Raw genomic sequence first — 27,511 nt, 5'->3', positions numbered from 1 at the left:
TTTATTCCCAGTGTTTAACCCAGTGCCTGGTATATAATCTCTCTCTCTCTCTCTCTCTCTCTCTCTCTCTCTCTCTCTCTCTCTCTCTCTCTCTCTCTCTCTCTGTCCTCCTCCCTCCTCTCTGTCTCTCTGTCTCTGTCTCTCCCTCTGTCTTCTCCTCTCCGCCTTCTCTCTTTCTCCCCCCCACACACATCTCCAGCTTTTACTAATAAATAATTATAAATTGATATGCTGTCTCCAAGAAAATTTTAATCATTACACAACTCAGGAAGATGAGTTTGATTCTAGCCCATTGCTTTATCCATTGTGCCACCTAGCTGCTCCTCATCTAAAATATGTAACCACCAAAAAGAGTGCATCAGTCTCCTGAGGAAGAGAGGTGAAGGATCAACAGCTAACACTTTCCAATGGCATGCTTCTGAAATCCAGAGAGAGCATGCAAGCCCCCCAGCACATTGAGTAGGACTGGAAATTATGAGAGGACTAAATGAGTTCCTCGTAGGACAGGTAGGCATGGATGGGATGGGATGTCAGTCGATAAGCATTCATGAAGTACCCACTATATTCCAGGCATGGTGCTCAGTGCTGACTCCCTGAAGGGGGCATACCCAACAATGAGATCACAAAACCATCTCAGGATATAAAATATGAAGGAGGATAGGGAAAGTAAGTGGAACTACAATTTTACTGATCTACACAGCTCCAGCTCCCAGGTGATAAAAGTCCTTCTAAGAGTGCCAGTAGGCAGCTCCTCTGAAATTAGAATCAGAGAGTTGTTTGGAGCACGAAGAGGTTAAATAATTTTGCCAGAGGCCAAACAGCCAGAATGTGTAAGAGACAAGGTTTGAACCCTGGCCTTCAAGGCTTCAGGAGTAGCTATCTACCACTCTTCCTGGCTGTCTCTCTGAGGGAGGCTGGGAAGAGCTCTATGAACCCACTGATGTATGTATGTATACATAATTAGTATGTACACACTGATCTCTAAAAGTAATCTTGAGATTCTTTTCTCTCTCCTTTCTCTTTCCCCTATTCTTTGTGATCTTTGTGAGGAATAAAAGCAAATCATACAATTGTGAAGTTACTGTTTTTACATAGATGCACATAAGTTTCTGATAATGGCCATTGTGTAAGAATAAGGATGGAAACACTAAGTGATACATCAGTAATTTACTTAATGAAAACCTTGCGTGTTGATATTATTCATTATTTTAAAATGTATTATAGAAGGAATGCTATTTCTACAGAAGGTGGTTCTTTTCTTTTTTTCCCTCCAAACCCTTACCTTCTGTCTTGGTATCAATTCTAAGACAAAAGAGTAGCAAGCGCTAGGCAATGGGAGTTAAGTGACATGCCCAGGGTCACTCAGCTAGGAAGTGTCTGGGGCCAGATTTGAACCCATGTCCTGGTGTTTAATTCACTGAGCCATCTAGCTGCCCCCATAGGTGTTTTTTCCCCTCTTAGCCTGGGATGAAGGAAAGGAAAAGAGTACGTAGTGCCACCTACTATTGGTGTAAGACTCTAGGCAAACCAAACAACCTCTGAGCTTCAGTTTCCTCACCTGTAAAGTGAGGAAGTTAATCTGCTTGCTCTTTCCAGGATTCTGTGCCCAGCTTGAAATCCTAGGACTTTCCTCCTATTTGCTGACTCACTATTGCATTTAGCTTAAAAACATTCCATCACCTTTAATTTTGCTGACCCTATAAACTGCTTTAGCATTCAACTCCTACTCTAATCTCTTATCTCCTACTTTTCTTCTAATTTATTCCTCCCCCCCCCCCCCGCCCCTTCTCCTTTCACTCTTTGAGAAAGCAAGTAATTTCATACCCATTATACAGGTGTAATCTTTTTAAATTTTTTAATATTCATTTTCTTTATCCTCCTACTTTTCAAAACCATTTTCTTAAAAAAAAAAAAAAAAAAAAAGGACACCTTTTTTTAATTAAACCCTCACCTTCAGTCCAATACTTTGTATTGGTTCCAAGGCAGAAGAGTGGTAAGGGCTAGACAATGGGGGTTAAGTGACTTGCCCAGGGTCACACAGCTAGGAGGTGTCTGAGGCCAGATTTGAACCCAGGACCTTTTGTCTCTAGGCCTGGCTCTCAATCCACTGAGCCACCTAGATGCTCCCTCAAAATAATTTTCTATTAACAGAGCTGGTTTTCTTTATAATTCCCTCAATTTGGGAGTTATTTCTCTTTCCTCCACCTCTATTCATTTTTAAGAAATAAGTCATAAAAATGCAGAAGTTGTTCATTCCCTGACAAACTCTTTCCTTCCCTCAAATCTTTCTATATTTATATTTTCCCCCCAGGAAATATAGACTGTGGTCTTACAGATGAAGCAGACTGCCTGAGGAGATTTGGGTAGATTTAGTAACAATAGCTAGCATTTTCAGTTCAGTTATTTTTTTCAGCCATGTCCAACTCTGTGATAGCCATTTGGGGTTTTCTTGGCAAAGATATTGGAGTGGTTGCCATTTCCTTCTCCAGCTCATTTTACAGATGAGAAAACTGAGGCAAACAGGGTTAAATGAGTGTCAAAGGCCAGATTTGAACTCAGGAAGAGTCTTCCTGATCTTAGGCCCAGTACTGAATGAACTATGGTGCCCCCTGGCTTCCAACAGCCAGCACTTTAAGGTCTGCAAAACACTTTAAGAGAATTATCTCATTTTATTCTCACACCAACCTTGGGAGTCGGGTATCCCCCTTTTACAAAGAGCAGAAATAGGTTACAGGACTTGTCTAGGATCAGAGGAATAGGCAGTGTCAGAGGCTAAATTTTAACTCAGATTCTGGGTCCAGCACTCTGCACTACAGAATCTACCTACCTTTATTTTGGATTTCTAAGCACACACAAAAAAAGTAGATGCTGTTATGTTATATTTATTGATGAGATGACTTTCTTCCCTCCTCTACCTAAAGCTCCGAGGTGGTACTGTCCTTCCACAAACTCAAACCCCAGATATTTCCATACCTGACATCCACTGACGATGGACTGGAAGCCAGAGCCACAGAGTCTGTTAAGAGTCAGAGCCGGGGTGGCCTGAGGGACTCCCACACGTAAACCAACATGCCTTGCCAGGTAGGGAGCATCTACAGAACTCTGAAAGAGGAGGGAGAGGGAAAAATGAATTTATCTTCTGCAAAGTGAGAGAGAGGGAAAACAGCAACATAACTCGTGCAGACACTGGCAGGCTACAAAGCATCCCACGTACAAGGGACCCCTCTCTTTATATCAGCAATTTGTCCCAAAAATTGTCCCTGAAAAGTTGTCCCTAAAGGGTATTTTCATGTCAATATATTTTAAAACCTACTAAAGAAAACTTGTTAAAGGAAAGGGTTGACTCTATGATGTCTTTCTGGTCCTATTCAGCTTTTATTTTCTTTAGTCCTATGAATACTGTCATAAAAGAATGAAGACTTTATTTTACAAAATTAAATGTTTGTTTAAAACAAACATCCTCAATACTTTTAGAAGACCAATATCATTAACACCAGTCAAAGAGATCACGATGGCAAGGTACACATGACATTTATGTCTTTTCCACAGAAACTACACTGAGATCTGAAAATGTATGGTTCAAACACTTTCATTTTACTGATTTACTAATTAATTTTATTAAAAAAATTTACCATGGAAACTTGATTCTTATTGTCTCTCTCCCTTCTTCCCTCCCCCGTCCTGGAGTTGATAAGCAATTTCACTGGCACATATATATATATATATGTATATATATATATATAAAATCACTCAAATCCTATTTCCATATTATTCATTTTTGTAAAAGAATAATCTTTTAAAACCAAAATCCCAAATTGTATACCCATATAAGCAAGAAACACTTTCATTTTAAATGAATTTTATATAATGAACGAGGAATAAAAACCCAGGGCAGAGTGAAGGGAATGCATGACAGGACCTCTTTTAAAGGGGGAGGGATTAATTTGAATTCAGACCTTAAGTAAAATTCCTTAAGAAGGTAAATAAAACTAAGAACCACAGATAAATTCTCACCACTCAAAAGAGCTCATGAGAAAATGATGAGTCAGCTGTGTAACTTGCATAACATATTTATAAAGGGCAAGACAAGGATTTTTAAAAGGGATGATTCACAAAGGAAGAACAAATCCTATCAAATTCGAATCATGTATTCTTTCACATTTGCAAGCAGAAGATGTTATGCTATTTGGAAATCAGTAAAAAGTTTAGATTAGTGTTTCATGGTCATAGTAGACTCTTTAGAAAAAAATCTTAGTGATATCTTTTATTTTTATAACACCTTCATTTCTTTCATTCCTGAAAGCTATCCCTTTTAACAAAGATTAAAAAAGAACAAACCCTGCTCCACTCTGAAAACATAGTTAAAATTAACCAATGCAACCAACCAAATCGAACAATGTGTTCCATACCCATAACCCACCACCTCTGTGAGAAAGATGGGAATATGTTCTCATATCTCTTCTTTGAGGCCAAACTTGGTCATTATAATTGCATGGCATTCAGTTCTGAGTTTTTTGGTGATATTTCCATTTAAATTGTCATAGTTGGCACATATTGTTTTCCTAGTCTACTTGTTTTACTTTTATTTATTTACTTTTATGTTTATTTTATTTTAATAACAAATTTACACATAAGTTTTCCAAAATTATATGATTCATGTTGTCTCCCTTCTTCCCTCCCCACTCCCAGAGTTGAGAAGCAATTCAATCTTGGTTGTACAAGTATTATCATGCAAAACATATTTACATATTATTCATTTTTGTAAGCGAATTCTACTTATTTCATTTTGTAGTAGTACATATTAGTCTTCCCATGCTGCTTTGTATGCTTTACCAGGTAGGCATCATTTCCTAAAGTGCAATAATATTTCATATCATCCGTGTACCACCATTTTTTGTCATCCTCTAATAACTGAGCATTTATTTTATTTTAGGTTCTTTCCTATTGCAAAAAAAAAATGTGTTGCTATAATTATTTTGGTGGCCTTCCTTTTTATTTTTAACCTCTTTAGGGTATATAGCTATTAGTGGGTCAAAACATATGCACAGCTTAATCATTTTCTTGGAATAATTCCAAATTGCATTCCAAAATGGATGGACTGATTTACTGGTCTACCAAAAGTATTTTAGGTATTTAAGTATTTGAAATATACATACCTTTCCACAACCCATCCAATAATATTTTGATCTCTTATCACTGCCAATTTAATAGGTGTGAAGTAGAACCTTGTAGTTGTTTTGATTTGTTTTTGCATTTATCTTATTATTAGTGACTTACAGAAAACTTTTGTATGGTTGCTAATGGTCTGCATTTCTTTTGAGTACTATTTGTTCACGTCATCTGCATTTATCCAATGGGGAATATTTATATAATATGATTATATAAATGTGGTTTCTTTCACTGAATAAATTGCATTTGCATCCCCCCAAGGCCTAGCACAGTGCCTTGCATAGTTTGTCCCTTTTCCTTCCCCTCTTCCTTTTCTCCCTTTCCTCACAGATCATTTGATTGATTTAGGTTGGACACCCAGAAGGGTGGATGATGAGGAGGCCTGGGAAACCAAATCTAAGCCTTGAGTATATACGTAATGCTTTCTTGCTCTCAGTGGGAGCAAATGAATCAGCTGTAATGGGGCAAAGGATGGCCTCCCTCCCTGCCTGGCACATTGCCTCTCTGACCTGCTCTATGTACAGTAAATGATGTCAGATGGGCCTGGGCACTTATATGCAACTCAGTGAATATGTGGACAGAATCTACTAGGGACTAAGTCCTATCTGCTTATTCAGGTATTTATTATATTATTTTTATATCAATTATATTATTTATTTGACTGCATTCTAAGAAATGGGTAGAGGACACAGGTGAAAGACAGCAAACAAATGGCAGAAAACCCTTTTTGATTGATAATTTTTAACCAGACAGACATTTTTCACCATCAATAAAAGAAGGGCAAAAAACCCATTGCAATATTTTGTAGAAAGTCAGTTTGTTGATTCTAACAAGTCCTTAGAACTAGCAATTAGTTGGCTCATACTTTTATTGATATCTCCCACCTAAACAACTTAGTAAAAGGTAATAAGAAAGGCAGAGAAGGAATATGGCTTGAAAAGGCCCCTGAAAATCCACAAAAGATAGCAAATGGGAAGTTTTCCATGGACCCTAATTCAGAGGGAATGATGGAACCTAAGGGATTAAAGACTAAAGATCCAAAGGACATGAAATCCAGCTGGTAGGGAAACCAAGGCAACTGTTTCAATGGCCTGCCAAGATTAGGCTAGGTTTATATTCCTGCTATAGACAATCAACAACTACCTGCGTTAAATGCAAGCCATTCTCCTTGTTAGGAAAGGTGAAAGGATTTGAAGAATTTTTTATATTTTTCTATGCTCTACAGAAGTTAAAATACTACTAGGTAGGATGGACAAATCATCCCAGAAAACAGAAAGAAAAACAAGGAAATGAAATAGAAAAAAAAAGTTAGGCAAATGGTTGGTAGAAAAATGTGACAAGGTAGAGAAACTGAGGGTGAAGAAATGGACTTCAGTCTTAAAATGGATGCTATTGAGTCATTTTGCAATCATATAACTCTTCATACTCCGTTTGGGGTTTTCTTGGCAGACCAGAATGATTTGTTATTTCCTTCTCCAACTCATTTTAGAGATGAGGAAACTGAGGCCAACAGGGTTAAATGACTTGCTCAGGGTCACAGGTTAGTAAGTGTCCAAAGCCAGATTTGAACTCTGGGGGAATGAATCTTCCTGCCTCCAAACAAGAGTTTGGGCTGAGTGACCATCACAGAAGGACAGGGTAGGAACTCTTACAGCTAGACCCTGAAGTACAATTCTATTAGGTTGTTTGCACTGCTTTAACCTGGGTGTGATCTGGGTTAAAAATGGAGAGTGAGCATTTAAGTTTTCCAATGATATTTCATTAGATTTTATCTTAAAAAATAACAATAAAAAATAAAAATACTTTTTAAAAGATTTTAATCTTGTGTAGTGTTTCTGTCTCCTTTTGACTTAACTTTAGTTATTCATTATCCAAAGCATAAATCCTTTTTCTGTGAGTTGGAGAGGTCTGAAAAAAAACAATGAATCTGCCATCTTACCATGCATATGATTTAGTTCTTATAAGTCACCTTTGTTTGAAAATGAGAAAATTCCACATTCTATTTTAGATTTTACTCTTTAAATATTTTGTTCCATCATATAGAAAGATAATAAAGTCAGAACTGGGAGAGATATTAGATGATTATCTAGTCCAAACCCCTTAAGGCACAAAGGGATTAAATACATATCCAAATACAGCTAGCTAATGACAGAGGACATTAGAACTCAGAACTCCTGACCTTGATCCATTTTTTTCACCAGAAATAAAACCAGGTTACTTTTGCATAGAATCCCTCACAGATTACTTGGAAATATGTAAATGGATATAAAACACTGACATTTTACAAAGATCCAAACTAGTCTGGGGAAGGCAGAGAAAGCCTTTGTTTGAGACCAGTGGTTCTCAAAATTTCTGGTCTCAGGATGCCATTATAACACTTAAAAGTTTCTGAAGATTTCCCTTCCTCCCAAGAGCTTTTGTTTCTTTGGGATATTATAGCTATTGTATTTACAACGCTGGGAATTAAAACTGACAAATTTAAAAATAATTATTTAAGATTTATTTTAAGGTAAATTTTATTATGACAAAATAACAGGAAATAACACAAATGCAATGAAATAGGAGAAATGGCTGAATAGATTGTTATAGTTGAATGTAATGGATTGCATTTTGTTGTTGAAACGACAAATATTGGAAATATAAAGAAAAGAAGGGAACTATATAAAGAGATGAAAAGAGAATAAGAATGATACATACTATGATTATATTTTTTAAAAAGCCACAAAATTAAGAGGAAAAAAGGATCCAAGTAAAAATATCCAAAGGGGACTCAAAAGCAGAAGATGTTTATAATAGCACACATATGTAATTTATAGATTTTCAAACAAACTGTAAACAATGTAGAGTTTGTGGTTTTTCTATATAATCTTTTTTATGCATTTGTTTAAATTTTTTTGTTGGTGGTTACTAAGTATATAATAAAAAAGACAACAATAAACTCATTAGATATTAACATAGATAATATATCTTAGATGAAAATCATGTTTTCCAAAAAAAAAAAAATTGAGAGTAGTGGCATTGTTTTATATATTTTCACAAATCTCTTTAATGTCTGTCTTGATGGAAGATAATGGGATTCTCATATCTGCTTCTGCATTCAACCTTTTGTAATTTTTTTTTTTGGTTAAAGTATATGAAGGAAATCTGCTCACATAGAAACACAATTAGAAAAAGGAGGAGTATTTTAATAGGCAAAGTCTTAGTGCTAGTACAAAAAGTTTTAACCTTGGAGACCCTCTGAAAGAGCTCTGGGGACTCCCAAGATCTGTGCACCACACTTTGAGAACCACCGCACTAGAATTATCGTATCAAGAATCCCTAAGGATTTTAAAAAAAAGGCAGTAAGGAGAAATATTTAAAATCTGATAATGACAGGGCTTTTCACATAGCAGGCTTTTAATAAATGTTTATTGTAGGAAACCGTGTTAACTCCAAAGGACTTGGGATAAAAAATTCTGTCTCCAGAAAAGAAAAATGATGGAGTCTGAATGCAGGTTGAAGGATATCATTTTTTGTTTTATTTTCTTCATGGGTTTTTAAAAATATGTGTCTTCTTCCACAATATGAAAAATATGGAAATGTTTTCTATGATAGTACATGGATAACATATATCAAATTGCTTATTATCTCAGGAAGGGGGAGAGGGAAAGAATTTTGAAATCAAAATGTTAGAAAATGTATGTTAAAAATTGTATTTACATGTAATTGTGGGAAAAATAAAATATTACTGAAGAGCTAAAAATGAGAAAAATAAGAAAAATAAAAGAAAAAAGAAAGAAATTAGTTTCTCTGGGATTCAGGGAGATCACAGCTTATGTTCTGCTTCTGACATGTTCTTACTGAGTGATGGTAGGTAAGTCCATCTCTCAGTGCTTCTAAGATTCTAAAATGCTATTCTGAATCAGCTTGGTGAACTCTGCCCACCACTACCTCTTTCCTCCTAATCCCAATCTTTCAATTTCAGGCTTTATGTCTAATTAATTATTAATGAAGCAATTTCTGAGTGATATCTCAGATAATTAATCTTGGCTTACTCGCTCCTGACAACTTAATCCAGTCTCTATCCCAATCCTTCCATCTCAGGGCCTCGATTTAAGTAATTATACATTAAGCAGTCAGTTGTCCTTGATTATCTAAATCTAAGTTAATCAGATAGTCATTTGCCCCTGACAATTAAACCCAAGACAGAGCATGAATGAACAGGGATGACAACAGAGCAAAGGTGACATCTCTTTTTGGTGTCAAGTTTTAAAACTTCAAATGCTCCCAGAGAATGAATGTGAGGATAAAAAACTCAACCCTCCCCCATCATGGCAGAATTATACAAGTTCCCCAAAAGTAAGGGCTAATATTCCAACTTTATTAAATTCATCCCAAATCCTATTTGGGTCATAGGTAATCAAAAGTACCAAAAATAAATGAAAATAAATGAATGAATGAAATAAATGAAAAATAAATAAAATAATCAATAAATGAATGAAATAAATGAAAAATAAATTTAAAAAATGAAAAAATAAATGAAAAATAAAAAGGCTTGAGGAAAAGAAATATCAAGATGATTTTTATGAAAACACTTTGCACCTTCTTCCAAAGGGAGTTCAACCTCAAAAGAAAAAACTGTAGATGATATACTATGAAAAAGAAAGTAGTAACTCTAATGGCTCTTCCAAATGGATTGTCTTCAAAACCATAGATTGCTAATTTGAAGGAAGGCATTACCTTCCTTCAAATATTTACCAAGAACTCCTTGGTGTTTCTTTTTAAACCATACCTTCCATCTTAGAATCAACACAGTATATTGATTCCAAGGCAGAATAGTGATAAGGGATAGGGAATGAGGGTTAAGTGACTTGACCAGATTCTTACAGCTAAGAAGCTGAGTAATCTTTGTATATAAATCTCCACCCTCTGTACCTATAAGGAATACAGAGAGCTATAACCATTTCTTTCTCCATTTGGTATATAATATATAATTTGGTATATAATTGGTATATAAATTAATCTTAATATAAGGTTAAGCAGAATACAATTTAGGAAGGCAGAAAGTTTTTAAAAACACATTCCAAACTAAATACTTGTAGACTACATCCATTCTAGATTAGGAACATAGCAGCATCGCTCCTTCTTAAAAATCAACATCTTGATGTTTTCAAGCTATTATCAGAGGCACAGTGCATTTCAAATTTCAAAGCCCTTTCATCATTATTCACTCATGCAGAGAAACGTGATCCATAGAAGGAAGAGTTATCTTTAGAAAGTAGGATGAGCACACTTCTCCTCTGCCTTACTAACCTGCATGACATTGCCCACAATCACACTGTCAACAATTTCTGGAGGAACTTTGCCAGCAGACAGGGCAGCCTTTGCAGCCAGTTCAGTTAGGTCAGTGGCGGAGAAATCCTTCAGTAAACCTCCAAAGGCCCCAAAGGGTGTCCTCTTGGCAGCAACTATGTACACACCTAAAACCATGAAGAGAAAATGATTAACGACTTTAGATTAGCACATGACATTTCACCTGCATTTAAATCATCTTGATCTCCATGTGAAGAGTGACTTTTCACCTGGTTACTTCACCAGATCTCTAAAGTGAATCAACCATTGTTCTGTTCTCCATGTCTCCAAAGCCCTGCTCCTGGCACATTAGGAAGAGCCTGATTGAAGCTCATTTAGCAGGAGGACCTGGTAGGATGCTGAATCTGACACTGTCTTGGTCTTGGGGACATCACAATTTCTCTGAGCAGTTTTCTCATCTATAAAATGGGGTAATATGATTTGCAATACTTACTCCTAGGGTTGTTTTCAGAAAAGCATTTTTGCCAACCTTGAAATGCCACATCTGTGGGATACTGCAAGTCATCTAATTCAGCCCTCCTGCTTAATGCAAAAATTCCTTCTACAACAACCTAATCAATCAGTTATGTATTCCTTAAGTAGCTACTATATGCCAACCCTGTGCTAGGCACTGGGAGCAGGAGAAAGGACAGAATAATCTCTTTTCATGATGAACTTATATTCTAACAGATGGCCTGCTCGTTTCTGTTTGAATACTCCTGGTGATGCAGAACTATTTGGCAGGGTGGCCTGTTTCATGGGTGAAATGTTCTAAATATAATTAAGTTTGTTTTTATAGTGAATCACAATGTATCTACATGTGTCTTCCATTAATTGGTTCTAGGTGCTCTGTACCTATGAAAACACACATAGATAGATTGTTTCACGGGTGAAATGTTCTAAATATAATTGTTTTTATAGTGAATCACAATGTATCTACATGTGTCTTCCATTAGGTACATCATCTAGGTGTACCTAGAACCAATTAATGGAAGACACACATAGATAGATTGTAGCAGCTCTATAAGTATAAGTAGCAGCTCTTTAAGTATACAATCTATAAGATTGTAGCAGCTCTGTAAGTGCTATTGACAAAATTCCAATGATTCCACCCCCACCACATTCCCACCTGGTCCTCCTGGATGCATCAGTGGGCAGGCTGGGTCACCCTCATTATCTTCTTTTTTCATTGTGAGTAGCACAGGGGTAATTTAGTGGCAAGCTCAATTGCAAACCTAATTCTATTTGCTCCCCAATCACTCTTCCTAACTTCCCTATTCCTGTCTACACTTCCACTGGCCCAGGTGTACTTATCCCAGCTGTGGCCAGATTCCCATCTTCTCTCCTCCTCTCCCCTGGCACAGACAGCACCTTTGTTCTGGCCCTTATCTGACCTCTCCTCTGCTAAAGCCATAATAACCTCCCCAAATCTCTTCTTGCCTTCCTTTCAATCTACCTTCCACAGAGCAGATTTGGCCATATCACTTCCCTTCAGTGGCTCTCTCTGCCCTTTAGGATCAAACAGAAACTGGCATTTAAACTCCTGTACAACTTTGCTTCAACCTACCTCTCCATTGTTATATATTATTCCCGTTCCTGCAATAATAATTGGTCTTGTTGATGTGTTCCTCATACTCACACAAAATAAAAATAAAATATCTTAAGATGAAGAGAAAATTAAGGTTTGATATCATTCAATAAGCAGAACTATGTAAAGAAAGTGGAATGGATTTATATTGAAAATTTTCTTTTGGGTTGAAATGTGAGACAATTCACTTTTGTTTGTGTAGGGCCTGAAAAACATTTAGTTCTTGAAACTAAATGCCAGCCTTTTCATCTACCTCTATTAATTTGATTTTGTTGTTTTGGCCTACTTTTTCAGCCATTCAAGGTCTTTTAAAATACCATTATAATATACTGGTATATATAAAATAAATGTAAATATATAATATAAAAAAAGAATAAAATTCTGTAACTCAATGGATTAGCTATCCTTCCCAGATTTTAGGCCATCCACAAAATGTCTCAATCTAAAACCTTATTAAAAATATAGGGTAAAAAAAAAGAGTAAGGTTTTTGAGTCACTGAGATTTATTATATTTTAATTATCTTGATTAAGTTTTGGGGGCAATCATGGGAAACTAGCACAGTGCATAGAGTACTAGGCCTAGAGACAGGAAGGCTCATCTTCCTGAGTTAAAATCTGGCTTCAGACACTAGCTGTGTGACCCTAGGCAAGTCACTTCCCCCGGTTTGCCTCAGTTTCTTTACCTGTAAAATGATCTAAAGAAAGAAATGGCAAACCACTCCAATATCTTTGCCAAGAAAGCTCAAAAGCGGGTCATGAAGAGTCAGACATGACTGACAAGTGACTCAACGGCAATAATGTAGGAGATCCTCACTAAGGAAAAGACCAAGGGGCAGCACAGTGGATAGAATTCTGGGCCTGAAATTAAAAATATCCGGGCTCAAATCTGAACTCATATACTTTAAAGATGTGTGACCCTGAGCAAGTCACTTAAATGCTGCCTGCCTCAGTTTCCCTTTCTATAAAATGTAGATAACAGCACCTACCTCAAAGAGCCATTGTGAAGATAACGTGAGATATTTGTGAAGCTCTTTTATACAGTTCCTTGCACACAGTGCCTGATAAATGCTTGTTCTCTTCCCCCATGCCATATCACAGTGAGCTCCCATAATTCTATTTCCTTCTTATGTGTTACTGTTTTTTTCTCCAATCATCAAACATTTCATATTTCTTCTTAAAGGGAGGGAAAATCATGTGTCACACACTAAAAATGAAATTATCATACTTTACAACTGTACAACAGTGCTAGGAGAGCAGGTGAAGACTTGATATCCAATGGTACTGACGGCCAGTGACTACCTAAACCTCTGGGTCCAATAAAATAAGAAATGCAGTAATAACTTGGGGAAATATAATCCTTTTAAAAAATTACATACTTTCTTTTTTTCTTTTCTTAAAAAAAAAAAAAGCAAAATCTTACTTTCTTAGTAACAAGACAGAAGAACAAAAAACAAGATGGAAGGCAAAGGCTAGGCAAATGGGGATTAAGTATCTAGGAAGTGTCTGAATCCAGATTTGAACCCAGGTCCTCTGGACTCTAGGACTGGGTGATCTGGCTACTGAGTCAACAACCTGCCCCACAAATTCAGTATATTTCAAAGAAGCTGGTGCCAAAGTCCAAAAGTTGTTCAATCAAGCAACACTTAACCACTTAGGGCCCCAGGACACTAATATTCTAAGTCACAGAGAAATGCCAACAGCTGTATGGGAATCCCCTATACTGAGTTGGTGAACCTCTGGCACAAGTGCTGAAACATGCCGGAGGGGGCTGCTCCCCTCCCCCTCTCCACACCTGCCTGAGGATATTTATCATATGACCCGCTTCTCTGCCCAGCAGCCCAATGGGAGCGTGTCCTCCCTCCCCTGTCTGGGGGAAGGGAGTGGCTCACATGCAGCATGAGGATTGCAGTTTGGGCACTCGGTCTCTAAAAGGTTCACCATCACTGCCCTCTACCAATGAAAGGCTTTTTCCCTATATATCACAGGTTAAGGAGATAATGACTACTTTTTCTTTGCTAATTTCTGGGTTTTCCCTTGCTTCTCTATTTTCTGGAGTTAGTCACTCAAAGCCAAAAGCTTTTTGAACCATTTGGTTGAGCTGAGGGCTTACTCTGTATTGAAGTAAAAAAGTTAAAAGGGCTGTGACATCACCATCTTCCTCCACACACCAAATCTTTTTTGATTCTGCAGAGTTCTAAGAATTCATGGAATTTAAGGATCTGCGAATATTGAGATGGAAGGAGGAACAAGAATGGCTTTTCCAATATTGCTCCAAAGTACAGACTCCTGGTGAGAAAGACTGAGTAATTCTGATGGAATGGGCACTGAATGCTAACATTTTAATTTACTTTTGAGCCCTGTTCTTCCCTTTCTAATCAGCTAAAGAGACAAGGGATTCTCTAGGGAAGGAGTTAGCAATTTTTTTAAGAGAAAAGAATCAGTCTTAGTAACATTCTGATAACTTTTTGAAGATGGGAATTACACATGGTGCTTGATAATGGGTAAATGAGCTGAATCAATAGCTAGGCACAGATTCCTTTGTTTCTTCAGGTTAAAAGAGCCCAGATAAATAAATATAGTTCAGGGTTCCTTAATTTGGGATCCATGTTCCCTGGACAGACCAGCCATGAACTTGGATGTGAAAAAATATTATACATATTTTCATATAATTTCTTTTGTAATCCTGTATATTTTATTTTATGCATTTAAATTCATTATGCTGAGGAGTGCATAAGTTGTATGCAGGGGTCCGGGACAAAAAAAAGTGAAGAATTTTATTATATAGTTATACAGTATATAGATTATGTAGATTATAAATTATATGCAGATTATAAAGATTATAGAGTCATCTTTAATTACTTTATGACCTTGGACATTTGTTCTAGGGGTAATTAAAAGGAACCATTCCAGCAAATTAAAAAAAATGTCCTATTCTATACAATTTCGATTAAGAAATTTAGTAATTAGGTGGTCATTTCTAGTGACTGCTTGAAAGATAATGAGAAAATTCCCCAAAATGAAAAAAAGTGGAATGAAGGCGTAAGAGAACATAGAAGCCATCATTGATAGAACTGTGAGTACCTGCAGTAGCTAGCTTATAGGGCTGTGGGGCTCATGAAAAATACTTTACTATATATGTTTCTTATTACATCATTAGTTAATACTAGAGAACTAGTCAAAATCTATTCTTTAAAAAATTATTTTGATTAAGAAAAACATAAGATTGATCACGTAGTTTGATAGGGATATGATTGGGGTTTTTGCATTAAAAGATCACTCTACCACAAATATGAATAACATGGAAATAGGTTTTGAACAATGATATATGTATAACCCAGTGGACTGCTTGTTGGCTTCAGGAGTGGGGAGGAAAGAGGTAGGGGGGATGGATCATGAATCATGTAACCATGGAAAAATATTCTAAATTTTAAAAAAAGTTATTTTGATTAAATATAACTTTAAAATAATAATATTATGGATTTTTCAGAATATTTTGCCTGAGAAGTTCCTATACAGCTTCACTAAGGAAATGTACTGCAATACATTTACAGAATGTATACTAGACAGAATGTGTTAAGATTTGGCATAGAAACTAGGGGATCTGGAAACCAATGCCTTGGCTTTAGGCACAACAAGAATTACCAGGCCTTCCACAAGGCTGTTTCACTAACAAACAAAAAAAACAAACAAACAAGAGATGGGGTTTGGTCTAAATCATCTCTAAAATCAATCAGTGAATCCACAAACATTTACTCAGGACTTAATAACAGGCGCCTGGCTTGGGGGAAGATCTGTTCTGTGATGGCAGAGGGTATGGGCAAACGAAAGCTTCCTGAAATCTGGAAAATGTGGATAAATATCTTATCTCAGAATCTCATTTCATATGGAGGTGTTTTTCATGACTAGCTGTGTAATCTCTATCTAATTTCTTCCCCTGGAGAGGGGAAGAAAGGAGAGCATTTGGAACTCAAAATTCTTAAAAAACGAATGTTAAAAATTGTTTTTACATGGAATTGGGTAAAAAAAAAATTAGAATCTCATTTGAGGCCTTGAATCTGTGTTCCTCTGACCCTAATAATGCCAGCCAGTGGGGGAATAAAGGGACAGGATCACATGAGAAAAGTCTGCCTTTATCCTCTCTGTATGGACAAGGAGGCAGGCTTGCTGTCGAGATAGCAGTTACACACTTAAGAGTTAGACGCCTCTTTAGGTCTCTTTTTTAGCCAGTAAACAAAGACGCTTGGGCAGGGAATAACTTCTGCACATTACATTTTTGAAAATTGCCATCTCTCTGGGCAGCCAATTACTCACACAGGCCCAAACGTCAAACCGAATTGCAAACGCTGATTTGCATTATTATTCATAATTATTTAATTATAAGCAAGCCACACATTTATGATTATTTTAGGAGGGGCAAACTTCACTGTGCCATTACAGATTGTTTATACTCAAAAATGCTGGACGGGTGCTGTTGAATATCTGTTACTGTAAATGATTAATTATTAAAGCTCTACTAATTTCCTTATTAAGGCAGCCAGCGGGAAGGCACCTCTTCCTGAGTTTAATTCAACCCTCAGACTCTTACTAGCTGTGGCCAAGTCGCTCGACCCTGTTGGCCTCAGTTTCGTATTCTGTAAAATGGGCTGGAGAAAGAAATGACAGACCACTCCAGTCAGTGTCTTTGCTCAGTCCATGGCCTCACCAAGAGTCGGACACAACTGTACCGCCACAACATCGCACAATTCCCGGATTAATCTGCAGCCCAAGTGCCAAATCTCGTCCGTAATCCTGCATTAAACTGAACTAATCTACAAATCTTGTAAGGTTTTTATCCTAGGGTTTCTCCCGAGGGCCCCGTAATCCCCGTTTCATTCATCCTCCTTCCGAACAATAAAATCTCACTTTATAGAGAGCATTCAAGAACCTCCTCTGACTGTCCCGGGGAGGGGGCCAATCCCCAGCATTCCCCTTATTTCACAAATGAAGCGAGGCGGCAAAAATGCGCACGACCTCTTAGGGTGTGAGTCGCGGCAGACCCCCCAGACTGCAGTCCTGGGCAAAAGGCGCCCGAAAATCGTAGCACCGAGAGCCCAGGGTCAAGGTCAGCTGCACCAGGGGCTGCCGGGCTCCGGAGCCATAGAGCCGCGGCCGCTGCGGCACGCGCTGCCCAGGGAGGCTCCGGAGCTGGGTCCGGGGCCCTGGAAGGTTGGACGAAAGGGGCTGGGGGCTGGAGCGCATCTCTTCTCGCTCCTATCTCCCGCAGGGAGCTCACCTCGGAGGAGGGCCATGACTGGACAGGTTTGGGGCTACTTCCGCGGCCGGGAGACTCTCCTCTGAAGCAGTGCTGATTGCTAGAAGCCCAGCAGGCCGGTACTTTGTAGCGCAACAGTAGGCTGTGGCCCTGCCCCCTCCACTCCCCTTTCACCTACATTCCCCTCCCCCTCTGGCTTCGAAGGCGCCTGCCCCTCCTCAGAGATCAGCTGCTCTCCAGGGCCTTCTCCTATCCTAAATGTGAGGTGGAGCTTTTCCTTAAAAAAAAAAAAAATTTTTTTTTAAACTCTTACCTTGTGTTTTAAAATCAATACTCTATACTGGTTCCAAGGCAGAAGAGCGATAAAAGCTAGGCAATGGGGGTTAAGTGACTTGCCCAAGGTCACACACTCAGGAAATGTTTGAGGTCATATTTGAACCCAGGACCTCCCATCTCTAGGCCTGGTTCTGGGATGGAGCTTGCTCCCGTTGCTACCCCCTTGCCCTCCTCTTCTGCCTTACAGGAGTAAGGGCATACAGAGGATTCTGCTTTTCCAAGAAAGACCCCGGGGGGAAAGCAGTGTTTGTGTTATACACGTAGCAGCAGAGGTTTAGCCTTTTTGTGACGTTTTTTTCCCACTGGCCTCCACTAGTACTTTTTTTCTTTGCCTGAAAATGCCCCTTTTCTTGTGTATGAATGGATAGATAGCGATAAGTAGATTGATATCGATACAGATATATAAAGATATAGATATATATGTACCTATACTTATCTATACATTTATGTCATATATGCATGCTGTTTTCTTAGTCTGGACCGGTGATTTCATTGGTTTAGGAACTCTTCTAATAATTATCTGAAAATTTAAGAATTCTAATCAAAGCAGAGACTAGACTCAAATCCAGAGAGCCTATGAAGAACCTGCTACCCTCCTCCTGAAAAGAAAGGTGCTCTGGTCTCAACACAGAGGATGAGGCAACACATTTTGGACATGGCCAGTGTGGCAATTTGTTTTGTTCGGCTGTTTGTTCCAAAGGTTTTTTTCTTTTAACATATACTTACACGTGAATATACATATTATGTACATATAATGTTCTATATAGGTATGTACATGTATATATTACACATATATCTATGTCTTATCTGACTATATCTATCATCTAGCTACTTATCCATTCATCCATCTATCTACTTGTCTGTCTCTGTCTGTCTGACTCTGTCTCTCTTATGATATTAAGGTGAAGAAAAATTAATCTACCGAACCTATTATTAAGCAGAGTAGACTAGATAATTAAAATAACTAATATTTCTATAATGCTTCTTATGTGCTAGGTACTAAGCCAAGAACTTTACAAGTATGTTTTCATCTGATCACAACCCTGGGAAGGTAGTTACTCATATTATAACCATTTTACTCATGAGAAGACTGAGGCAGAAAGGGGTCACACCCAGTTTAGTAAAGGTCAGAAGCTGGATTCGAACTCCCTAAAGACCCTTCCAACCCTTGTATGCAAACTACACGGCATCTGCTTCTCTGCTTGGTTTCAATTACAAAGAACAAACTAGCTGTTCCTCATCAGATCACTCTAATCTCACCATCAAACTCTCACTCAAACCTTGATTGACAACGCCTCGTCTCCTTTCTGATTGGAGGGCTGGAGGGTGGAGTACCAAACTCCTCCCAATACCTGCCGTGGTCCGGGTCAGAAACTGGACTCATTGTACTTTGTATCCGGTTTTCTGCACTCCCAAGTACGAGGTTCCCCTAAGCGATACAACCCAGGCTCTTCCCATCTAAACCGTTTTCCTGCCTCCTTTTGTATATTCTCTCCCAACCCCCCCCTTCCCGCCATTAGTGTGTAAACTCTTTGAGAGCAGGGGTTGTGCTAATTACATACCCTACAGTGCCAGGCCTGTAGGAAGCGCTTAATAAACGTCTATTTACTAGATTATTGGATCATGACTCTAAGCAAAATTGAAAAGCAGAGATGCTGCCGAGGTGGTAACGCCCAAAGCACGGAGAGCACCAATGGCCCAGGAAGAAAAGGTTCAGACACTGAGGCGAAGAGCGGAGAGGGGCAGGGAGGGGCAGGGAGTGATTGGCTGAGTGACCCGGAGATGAGAGCGTTCGGTGGGACTAGAGGTCCAGAGACCCGTAGTTTAGTGGAGCAAGCCGCCCGAAGGTGGGAAGCTATTGGCTAAGCGACTAGACTTTCTTCCGGGGACTAGGGGCGGGGCTTGGGACAGTGATAACTTCCGGGAGTGCGTGGCTTTGTCCTCATACTCGCCTCGGCGGTCTTGAGGGAAGGGAGGTTTTCTTGCAGTCTAGGAAGGGGGAGAAGCGCCGGAGCCACCCCCACGCAGCCCCCAAGTGACCCACTATATTTTCCTTATATGATCAGGCTTCTGGGCTGGGGACGGTTTGGTACTGGGAGCCCGAAGTGATTATAGAAGAATGATGTAGGGGATGGGAGGTTTGGGGACCGGACTGGCGCTGGGCAGCAAGGCAGGGCAGGGCAGGGCAGGGGCGGCGTTCTAGACCGTGCCCCCGGGGGGGGGGGTTGGGTGCTGCTGGGGGGGGGTAAGGGGAGCCATAGGCAGCTCTTTCGAACCCTGGTCGATGATGACGTGGCCACTGCGCAATCTGAGTTCATAGAACCAGGTGATGGAATGTGTGCTGAGAGCGGACTGAGACCGGGGTAGGGCGCTGCTGCGTGGGTGGACGTCCCCCAAATCTACTTCAGTTGGAAGGGTGTAATTTTAATTTGATTGCTGCTATAGCATCCAGAGCTGGCAGGGACCTTAGAAGCCCTTCTAACCTAGTCCCCTGAGGAAACTGAGGCCCAGAGAGGTTAAGTGGCTTGCTTAAGGTCACTGGGGTAGTGACAGAGACAGAATCTAAACCCAGGCTTTTTGACTCCAAATCCAGGCCTTTTTATGTACCTACTTCTAAGGCTTTGGCGTTATCATTTTTTTTTTTTTCAACATTAGAACAAGCCTTTGCATGGTGGTTGGTGGTTATCATTCTTACTTGGTGGGAACCAAAATGACATCACAGTAGGCCTCACTCTTCTTCAGTCATTAAAGTTCATTGGCAAGACAAGTTAAGATACTGGTGATTATTAACTGAACAAATGGGGATAGATTAGAGACGTATATAAGGTGAGCCTTTATTAAGTGTTTCGCATATGCCAATAATTGTAAGCTCCAGGGATACAAATACAAATAAATTGATGATCTGTTCAGTGGGAGAAGACAACACATAAAGGGTTGCTGGGATGTTAGGGGAGCAGGGCAAAGATGCTAGTGGAGAGATGAAATCTGGAGAGTTAGCCAATGACAGGGCCATCTAGGTGGTAGGGTGGAAAGGGAACTGGGTCTGGAGTCAGGAATACTGGAGTCAATCGGGCAGATCATTTACCCACTATTTGCCTTAAGTTTCCTCATCTGTAAAATGGGGAAAATAATAGCACTTGCCTCCCTGGGTTGTTATGAAGCTCACATGAGAGAATGCTTAGCACTGCACTAAGCATTATCTCATTTGAGCTTCACAACAAATATATATATATATATACAGAAATAATATGTATTATATGTAATATATATAATAAATAATTATTTCAAGCACTACATATATAGTGCTTGAAACACTAAATATTAGCTATTATAAATGTATACCTATATATATGCATGTATAAACACCAGCAACACACATCATCAAACAATCAGTATGTACTTAGTAAATGTTTACTATGCAATACTATTGCTAAGTCTTTAGTACATAAACTCAAGGATGAAGTCCTTGCCCTCAGTGAATATGGGTATGTATTGGGGGAGGGCAGAATGTAAAAATGCAATTATCTAAGGTATATGTACATATGTATCTACACATATAATACAAAGTAATTCAGTAACAGGAAGAAGCAATAGCATCAGGAGTACAGAAAACAGAAAACCTCATTTAGAAGGCAGCATAAGCTGAACCTGAAGAATAGCTCCATGAAGTCATGGGTTGCCTACTCCAAGGGAGATATAAATCCTGATTGGCTGAAGTCTCTTTATCCATGAGGATGCAAACGTGGGAATATTTTGGAGAGAAAGAAAAGAGGCAAGAAATGAGAATGTAGAGATAGGAGACACAAACTTTGAATGGCAAGAGTCTCCAGAGCCAAGCATGCAGACGTGGGGAAAGCTGCCTCCACTTTCCCCAGACATGTCCCTGATTCCTGGTGCTTGCACCCCTAGATACTAAAAGTGGACTTTTTGGACTTTTCCGTGGGATATGAGATTATTCTCTCCTTAGTTGAGCTAAGATTTTATCTTGCTCCTGAGTCAAAGAATCCATTTGCTCTCATGTATTCTATTATCTAGAGCAGTGATGGGTAAACTTTTTAAAGAGGGGGCCAAAGGAAAGGAAATGCTCATCTGTCAGTCTGTTTCTAAGGCAACTCTTTCGAAGTTTCATTGTATTCATCAGATTAGGAATAATGTCCCAGGTGGGATAGAACATTTCAGGGGAGCCGTAGTTTGCCCATCACTGGTCTAGCCCATTCTTTATAACTTACCTATTTCTCTTTTATCGCTTGCTATACAGCTATATTCACTTGTTATCTTTGATGGTATTTTGTGTAATAAGAATTTGAGGGGAACTAGAATTGATCTAGAATGAATATAAAAGATTAATCTAGTACCTCTGGAGTGAAAGCAATGGGAAAAGAAATAGAGAGAAAAATGAGCTGTCCAAAGCCAGTCTCCACATCTATACAGTTAAATCAGCCAAGGTAATAATCCTGCAGTGGTAAATAAGAACTAGAAAGAATGTCATATTTGAATCTGCTTTCACTCCTAAAGGCTCACAAGCTCAGTCTTATAAAACCTAAGTGGTGAAATGAATAGAGCCAGGCCTGGAAACAGGAAGGCCCAAGTTCAAATCCAGTCTCAGATACTAAGCTGTGTGACCCTGAGCAAGTCATTTAACTCAGCTTGCCTCAGTTTCCTCATCTATAAAATGAGTTGAAGGAATGGCAAAAACTTCAATATCTTTGCCAGAAAAACCTAAAATGGGATAATGAAGAATCAGACAACTGAAAAAACAACTGTCCTTGCCCTGAATCAATCCCTCTATCACTTGACGCTCACCATCATTGAGAAGCAGTAGCCATGTAAGTGTCCAACCATGAGTTGCTCGCCAACCTCCATGACTGACCCATTTTCCATTGCTCCATTTTAGTCCATTCTTCCAGCCAGATGGGACTATTAGTGATTTCTAAGGAACAATAGATTTGCCTATATACATTCCCACACGCTGTCCTTAATTGCCACCACCCCCAGCCCCCAGATAGTGAACTCTCTTGAGGACAGGGACTGTTTTGTGCCTCTTGTTGAACCCCCAGTGCTTCATGCAAATCCTGGCACAGCTTAAGAAATGCTTATTGATTGATCATCTTACTGCACTCCTTCCTCAACCCTGCCTCTCAACCCTCCTTTAAGACTCAGCTCAGGTGTCATCTCTTCCACGAGGTCATCATGTCCCTTCTGATCCTGGCTGTTAATGTTCTCTCTTTAAGATATTTTGTACTTCTTTGTGTACTTTATATATCCCTAACAGAGGTACCTGGTAGTGAGGCGGGTAGAGTGCTAGTTCTGAAGTCAAGACAATTTGAGTTCAAATCAAGCCTCCAGACATTTACTAGCATTGTGATCTTGGGCAAGTCACTTAGTGCTGCCTCGGGCTCCTCAATTGATACCAGTACCTCTCCTGCAGAATTGTTGTCTCAAATGAGGTATTTGTAAAAAGCCTTTAGTACCCAGTGCCTGGCACATAGTAGGCTCTAAATAATGCTTCTTCCCTTTCCTTCTTTTCCCTCTTACCCAGAATTGTTCTTGAAGATCTATTTGGTTGGTGGGATCTATTTGGTTTTTATCTTTGAAACCCTAGTACCTTGTCCATAAACACTTAAATCTTTGTTGTTGCTATTGTTTAATTGAATGAAATTCCCAGGCTCCATTTGTGTGGTAGTAATGATCAGGATAAGTGAGAGGTCCTTGAAATGAGCCTCCAGGTCCATCATTATCAGGAAGGAGCCTCTGATAGGAGGGCTATATACAAATCAGTTTTTTGTTTCTCCTTTTCCCCTTAAAAACAACATCCTTAGGGTAAACCTAGCAGTGGAATCACTGCTCAAAGGGTTCAAATAATACAATTCTATATTGTTCTAGAAAAGGTCAAACTAACCCACAGATCCCAACACTCACAACATTCCCTGCATGGGGTAGGGAGGAGGATGAGGTTAGCAGTATAAATTACTGGCTAGGATGTTTGAATTTATAGACATCAGTGTTCTATCCCAAGTCTCCAAAAGATGTTTTTTTTTCTTTTCAGCCAAAATTTAGCTGCAAAGAGTTTTAGAGGTCTGCAGACCCATATTTATTCAAAAGTATTTATTTCCACAAATTTTTATCCACAGCTGAATATTACAGTGACTATTATAAGTATTTCCCTATAAACAAAGATGTAGTTTACAGATTTGTCCAAAATGGAAAAATATTCTTTATCAGTAATATTTCATCTATGATATCAGCTTCACCCCTGAATATCATTGAAACTCCTTCAGAGAGAGGCTGTTCCTTCTAAACATCATTTGGAGGCAAAGTGTTAGATCCAAATCCAGCCAATCTCACGTGCATTTTAAGAAAAGGTTTAATTTTATTTCAGATTTATTCCATTTCAAAGTATTAAAGTTTTTATAATGTAGGAAAACAGTTTTTCATCCAATGAGCTTTAAACAAAAACAACATTATTTTATTATTCTTAGTATTGTAAAAAAACCCCAAAACCTCTAGTCTATTTCTTTCTGCTCCCCAACCCAATTATGGCATCAGGGTGGTGGAGAAGTGAACTGTATTTGGCTGTACATGCAACAGAACCTCTGGCTTAGTTTGATAACACATGGTGTGGAGAAAGGTTTCTATGAACCATGACTAGAGGATCCTACCCTGTGTTTCATGTTTTCGTAGCTATTTAGTAGTATAGGCATTACTTAGTCATTTGATTATGATACCCTTGTTGTAGTAGTATCAGGGAAATTAGGGAAAATTTGTTGTGTTTAATATTAAATGAAAAAGTAACTACAGATGCCCCTCATTTTTTTTTTACAAAGGGGTAATTCAGACAATTGATATGTGCTGATTGACCTGGTTGTGGCAGTTGTTTGTTTTTTTCCTATCTTTGTCCAAACTTCTAAGTGCTTTACAAATAACTTAAAAATTCAGCATTAGAAATTCCAAAGGAGCCATTATTATTGACATGCCCTAAGGAAAGGGGGGGAAAGGCCTATGTACATTTCTGTATTGCAACAGCCTAGTTGTTTCTACAAATGCTGTAAACAACTTTGACAGACCAGATAGAATGCATGTCAGGAAAAAGAAGTCTTGACAAAGTCATAAAGGATTAGTTACGTACACACAACTAATTGAATATAACGAGATTGCTCTTATATAATCTTTTAAAAGCCCATCAACCTACAAGTGATGTGATCTGTTTTTTTTTTCTGTGATCTTCAAAATATTCCAGAATGTCTCATTGGACAGTGTTATATGAACTGTTAAAATTCTTCCCACGATAATGCTTATTACAGAGAACTAGCAACTGAGAAGTCAGTTATCTAAATAACAGCTGAAGGCACAGGGTGGGAAAGGTGCTCATTGGAGATATTAGCAAATATAGATCTCAATCTGATCACTTTCAAATTGAACTACATTCTGAAATCAAAATGCCATTCTGATTTCCATGGAATTGGTGATGTTTGAATGAATAAAGCTGTATTAGATGTGCTTTTTAAATGGAGGGAGTAAAAATAGTTAACAAAAGATTTCTACATTCAAAACACGAATCTTCTAAGCACAGATTGAGTGGTAAGTTAAATATTATTGACTTAAACATTAAACAGCCAATTTTTATATATTTCCACACTAATCTTCTATAAAAATCTTATGTTTTTTAAAAATATAATACATATAAATTAAATTCTTTACAGCTCCCACAAAATATCCCTTAGGGAAAAAAATAAGAATGAAATCTATGATTAGTTAGAATATCTATGTGGGGAGGGACCTTCAGTAGCTTATTTCCATTTTATTTTAATGGCAAAGCATCACATATAGTAAATCTGTGGTTGCCTCTGTGATTAAGAATGGGCACCTAAACAATCTGAGAAAACTGACAGTAGAAGATGGTTGGCAGTAGTTGCCTTTATAGACACCTTTTTCTTTAGAAAACAAAAATCTTTACCTGTCTGATGAGTGGACAGAAAGAAGCTTATAGGAAGCATGAAAAACTCATAGGATGCCACTTGTACTTGAGCTAATAAAGCCCAGAGATGAGAAATCAAGTGGGGCCCTGGCTCAAAGAGTTTTTTGTGGGAGTCTCCAAGTCCTGCCAAACATGGAAACGAGATCCATGCATGAGAGCATACACTGGGGATGGGAAGGGTGAAAGCCAGTGCTTGACCACATAAATGTGCTGAGTTTTCAGGGACATATCCTGCACTGAAGAGAGGGTTGGGCTAAGTGATATCTAAGGTGCCTTCCAACTCTTAGAGTCTCTGATGAGCTGCTTTCTCTTCTCTTGAAGGGTTAAGGTAGCCCCCTACACATAGGAATAATTTTAAACTAAAGTGCCACGTAGTCATTACATGATGCATTTACAGGAGCTAGCCATGGAAGTGCCAATTTCAGACTAACTGAAAATGAAACTTGTTGATGCCATAAATATTATCATTAATATGTATCTATGAGTGGATCAGAAACAGCTTTAACTCAGCAGAGATACCCAAACAAGTTAGAGAGTTTGTTGTGGAAGAGGAGATGGCCACCTTAATAACGTATATATAACAAACGATGGAGCATTCTGCTACTCTGGGACCAAATGAATGAAGATGATGGTAAAGGAGGAAGAAAAGGAGGTGTGGGCCAGGCTGAAGGAAAGAAGCATTTGCTAGGGAGAGGGGTAAGGAAAGAGGTCTTCATCTGCTTCCAGGTCCTATGGGCCCTTTTGTTGTAGGCTTCTGAGGGAATGTGGAGTCAAGGATGATGGGGTTGTATAACTGGCAATTTGTGGAATAATTTACTTCCCTGTTAAGAATCAGGGTTATATTCCGTGGTTAGCAAACTATAATATCCTGCAATGGCAATATTCCTTCTTCATAATATCACTATTTATTAAGGGACTTTTTCTTTTTAAGAAGGAAAATACAGATGAAGACAGTAAATAAGGATATATAAGAGATCAGGTAGAATTTTCAAAATAGATACTTCTGAAAAATGTTCATTTATAGTATTAAAAAAACTTGTAAAGTGACAAAATTTGGGAAAGTATTCTTAAGTGCTAAGAACTCGATTCTCTTACTTTCTAACGGGGAGATTTCATATGCCTCTTCACACAATAACTGAAAGATGTTTAAAACAAACAGAAATGGATGAACAACATCAGATATTTACTGGATATTTGTGGGATTAAAAAAAATGAAGCATCTGACTAAGTTAAAAAACCAAAGCTATATTCCTTATTTTTACATTTTTTAAACCACTCTTATAAATCTCCTTTTGAGAAGGAATTTAACTGCCTAGGGGCTGTTGAAATGGTAATAAAGTACTATTTGTGAGCTCTCCTCTCATATTAGAGGATAGAGAAAAAACATTTTAGGATTCCAAGTTTTCTCATTGACTTTAAGCAACAATAGTAATTAGAATTCCTTAACTTGGGGGGGAATTGTGTACATAAAAATAGTGTCTGGTCTGGATGCAGTCACTGTGAACTAGCTTTGGACACGAGAACATCTTCCCTTACAGTTAACTTGCCAGTCATCACCTAAGGGCAAGGACAAGTAGCAGCTTTAAAATAACTCTTCCTAAATACCGAGACCAAGAAGTCATCTTTGGACATAAAGGGGACTATGCTGTTTTGATATTTTTGCTCCAAAAAAAAAAACAAAGCTCAAAATCCTATTAAGGACTGGGGAAAGTATGAGGAGGCCACCTTTACCAGGACTGCCTCTGTAGTTCCAGGCACACAGATACCTTTAGAAAGGGTGGGCAAACTCATCCTGTTCTCCAAAAACCTCACCACAAACCCTCAACATTATTTCCCCTCCTTAATACAACAGTGGAAATGG

At 38.5% G+C, this 27,511-nt stretch overlaps 1 protein-coding gene and 1 non-coding gene across 2 annotated transcripts in view; one reads left to right on the top strand and one right to left on the bottom strand.

The window, feature by feature from the left end:
• The window catches only part of ACAA2 (acetyl-CoA acyltransferase 2), a 40,247-nt gene extending 22,740 nt beyond the window's left edge, over positions 1–17,507 (bottom strand). The window contains exons 1-3 of the mRNA XM_044681608.1: positions 17,361–17,507; positions 10,462–10,628; positions 2,916–3,102 (exon numbers count right to left, since the gene is read on the bottom strand). Coding sequence (XP_044537543.1) covers positions 2,916–3,102; positions 10,462–10,628; positions 17,361–17,376 — 370 coding nt within the window. The 5' untranslated portion in view covers positions 17,377–17,507. The remainder of the gene's footprint in view (positions 1–2,915; positions 3,103–10,461; positions 10,629–17,360) is intronic.
• A 2,446-nt stretch (positions 17,508–19,953) lies between these two features.
• On the top strand, positions 19,954–20,036 carry LOC123232790. Its single transcript, XR_006505295.1, has one exon.
• The last annotated feature ends 7,475 nt before the right edge of the window (positions 20,037–27,511 follow it).

Source organism: Gracilinanus agilis, chromosome 1, assembly GCF_016433145.1.
Source record: "Gracilinanus agilis isolate LMUSP501 chromosome 1, AgileGrace, whole genome shotgun sequence".
NCBI lineage: Eukaryota > Metazoa > Chordata > Mammalia > Didelphimorphia > Didelphidae > Gracilinanus > Gracilinanus agilis.
This window is presented reverse-complemented; position numbering and strand designations above follow the sequence as displayed.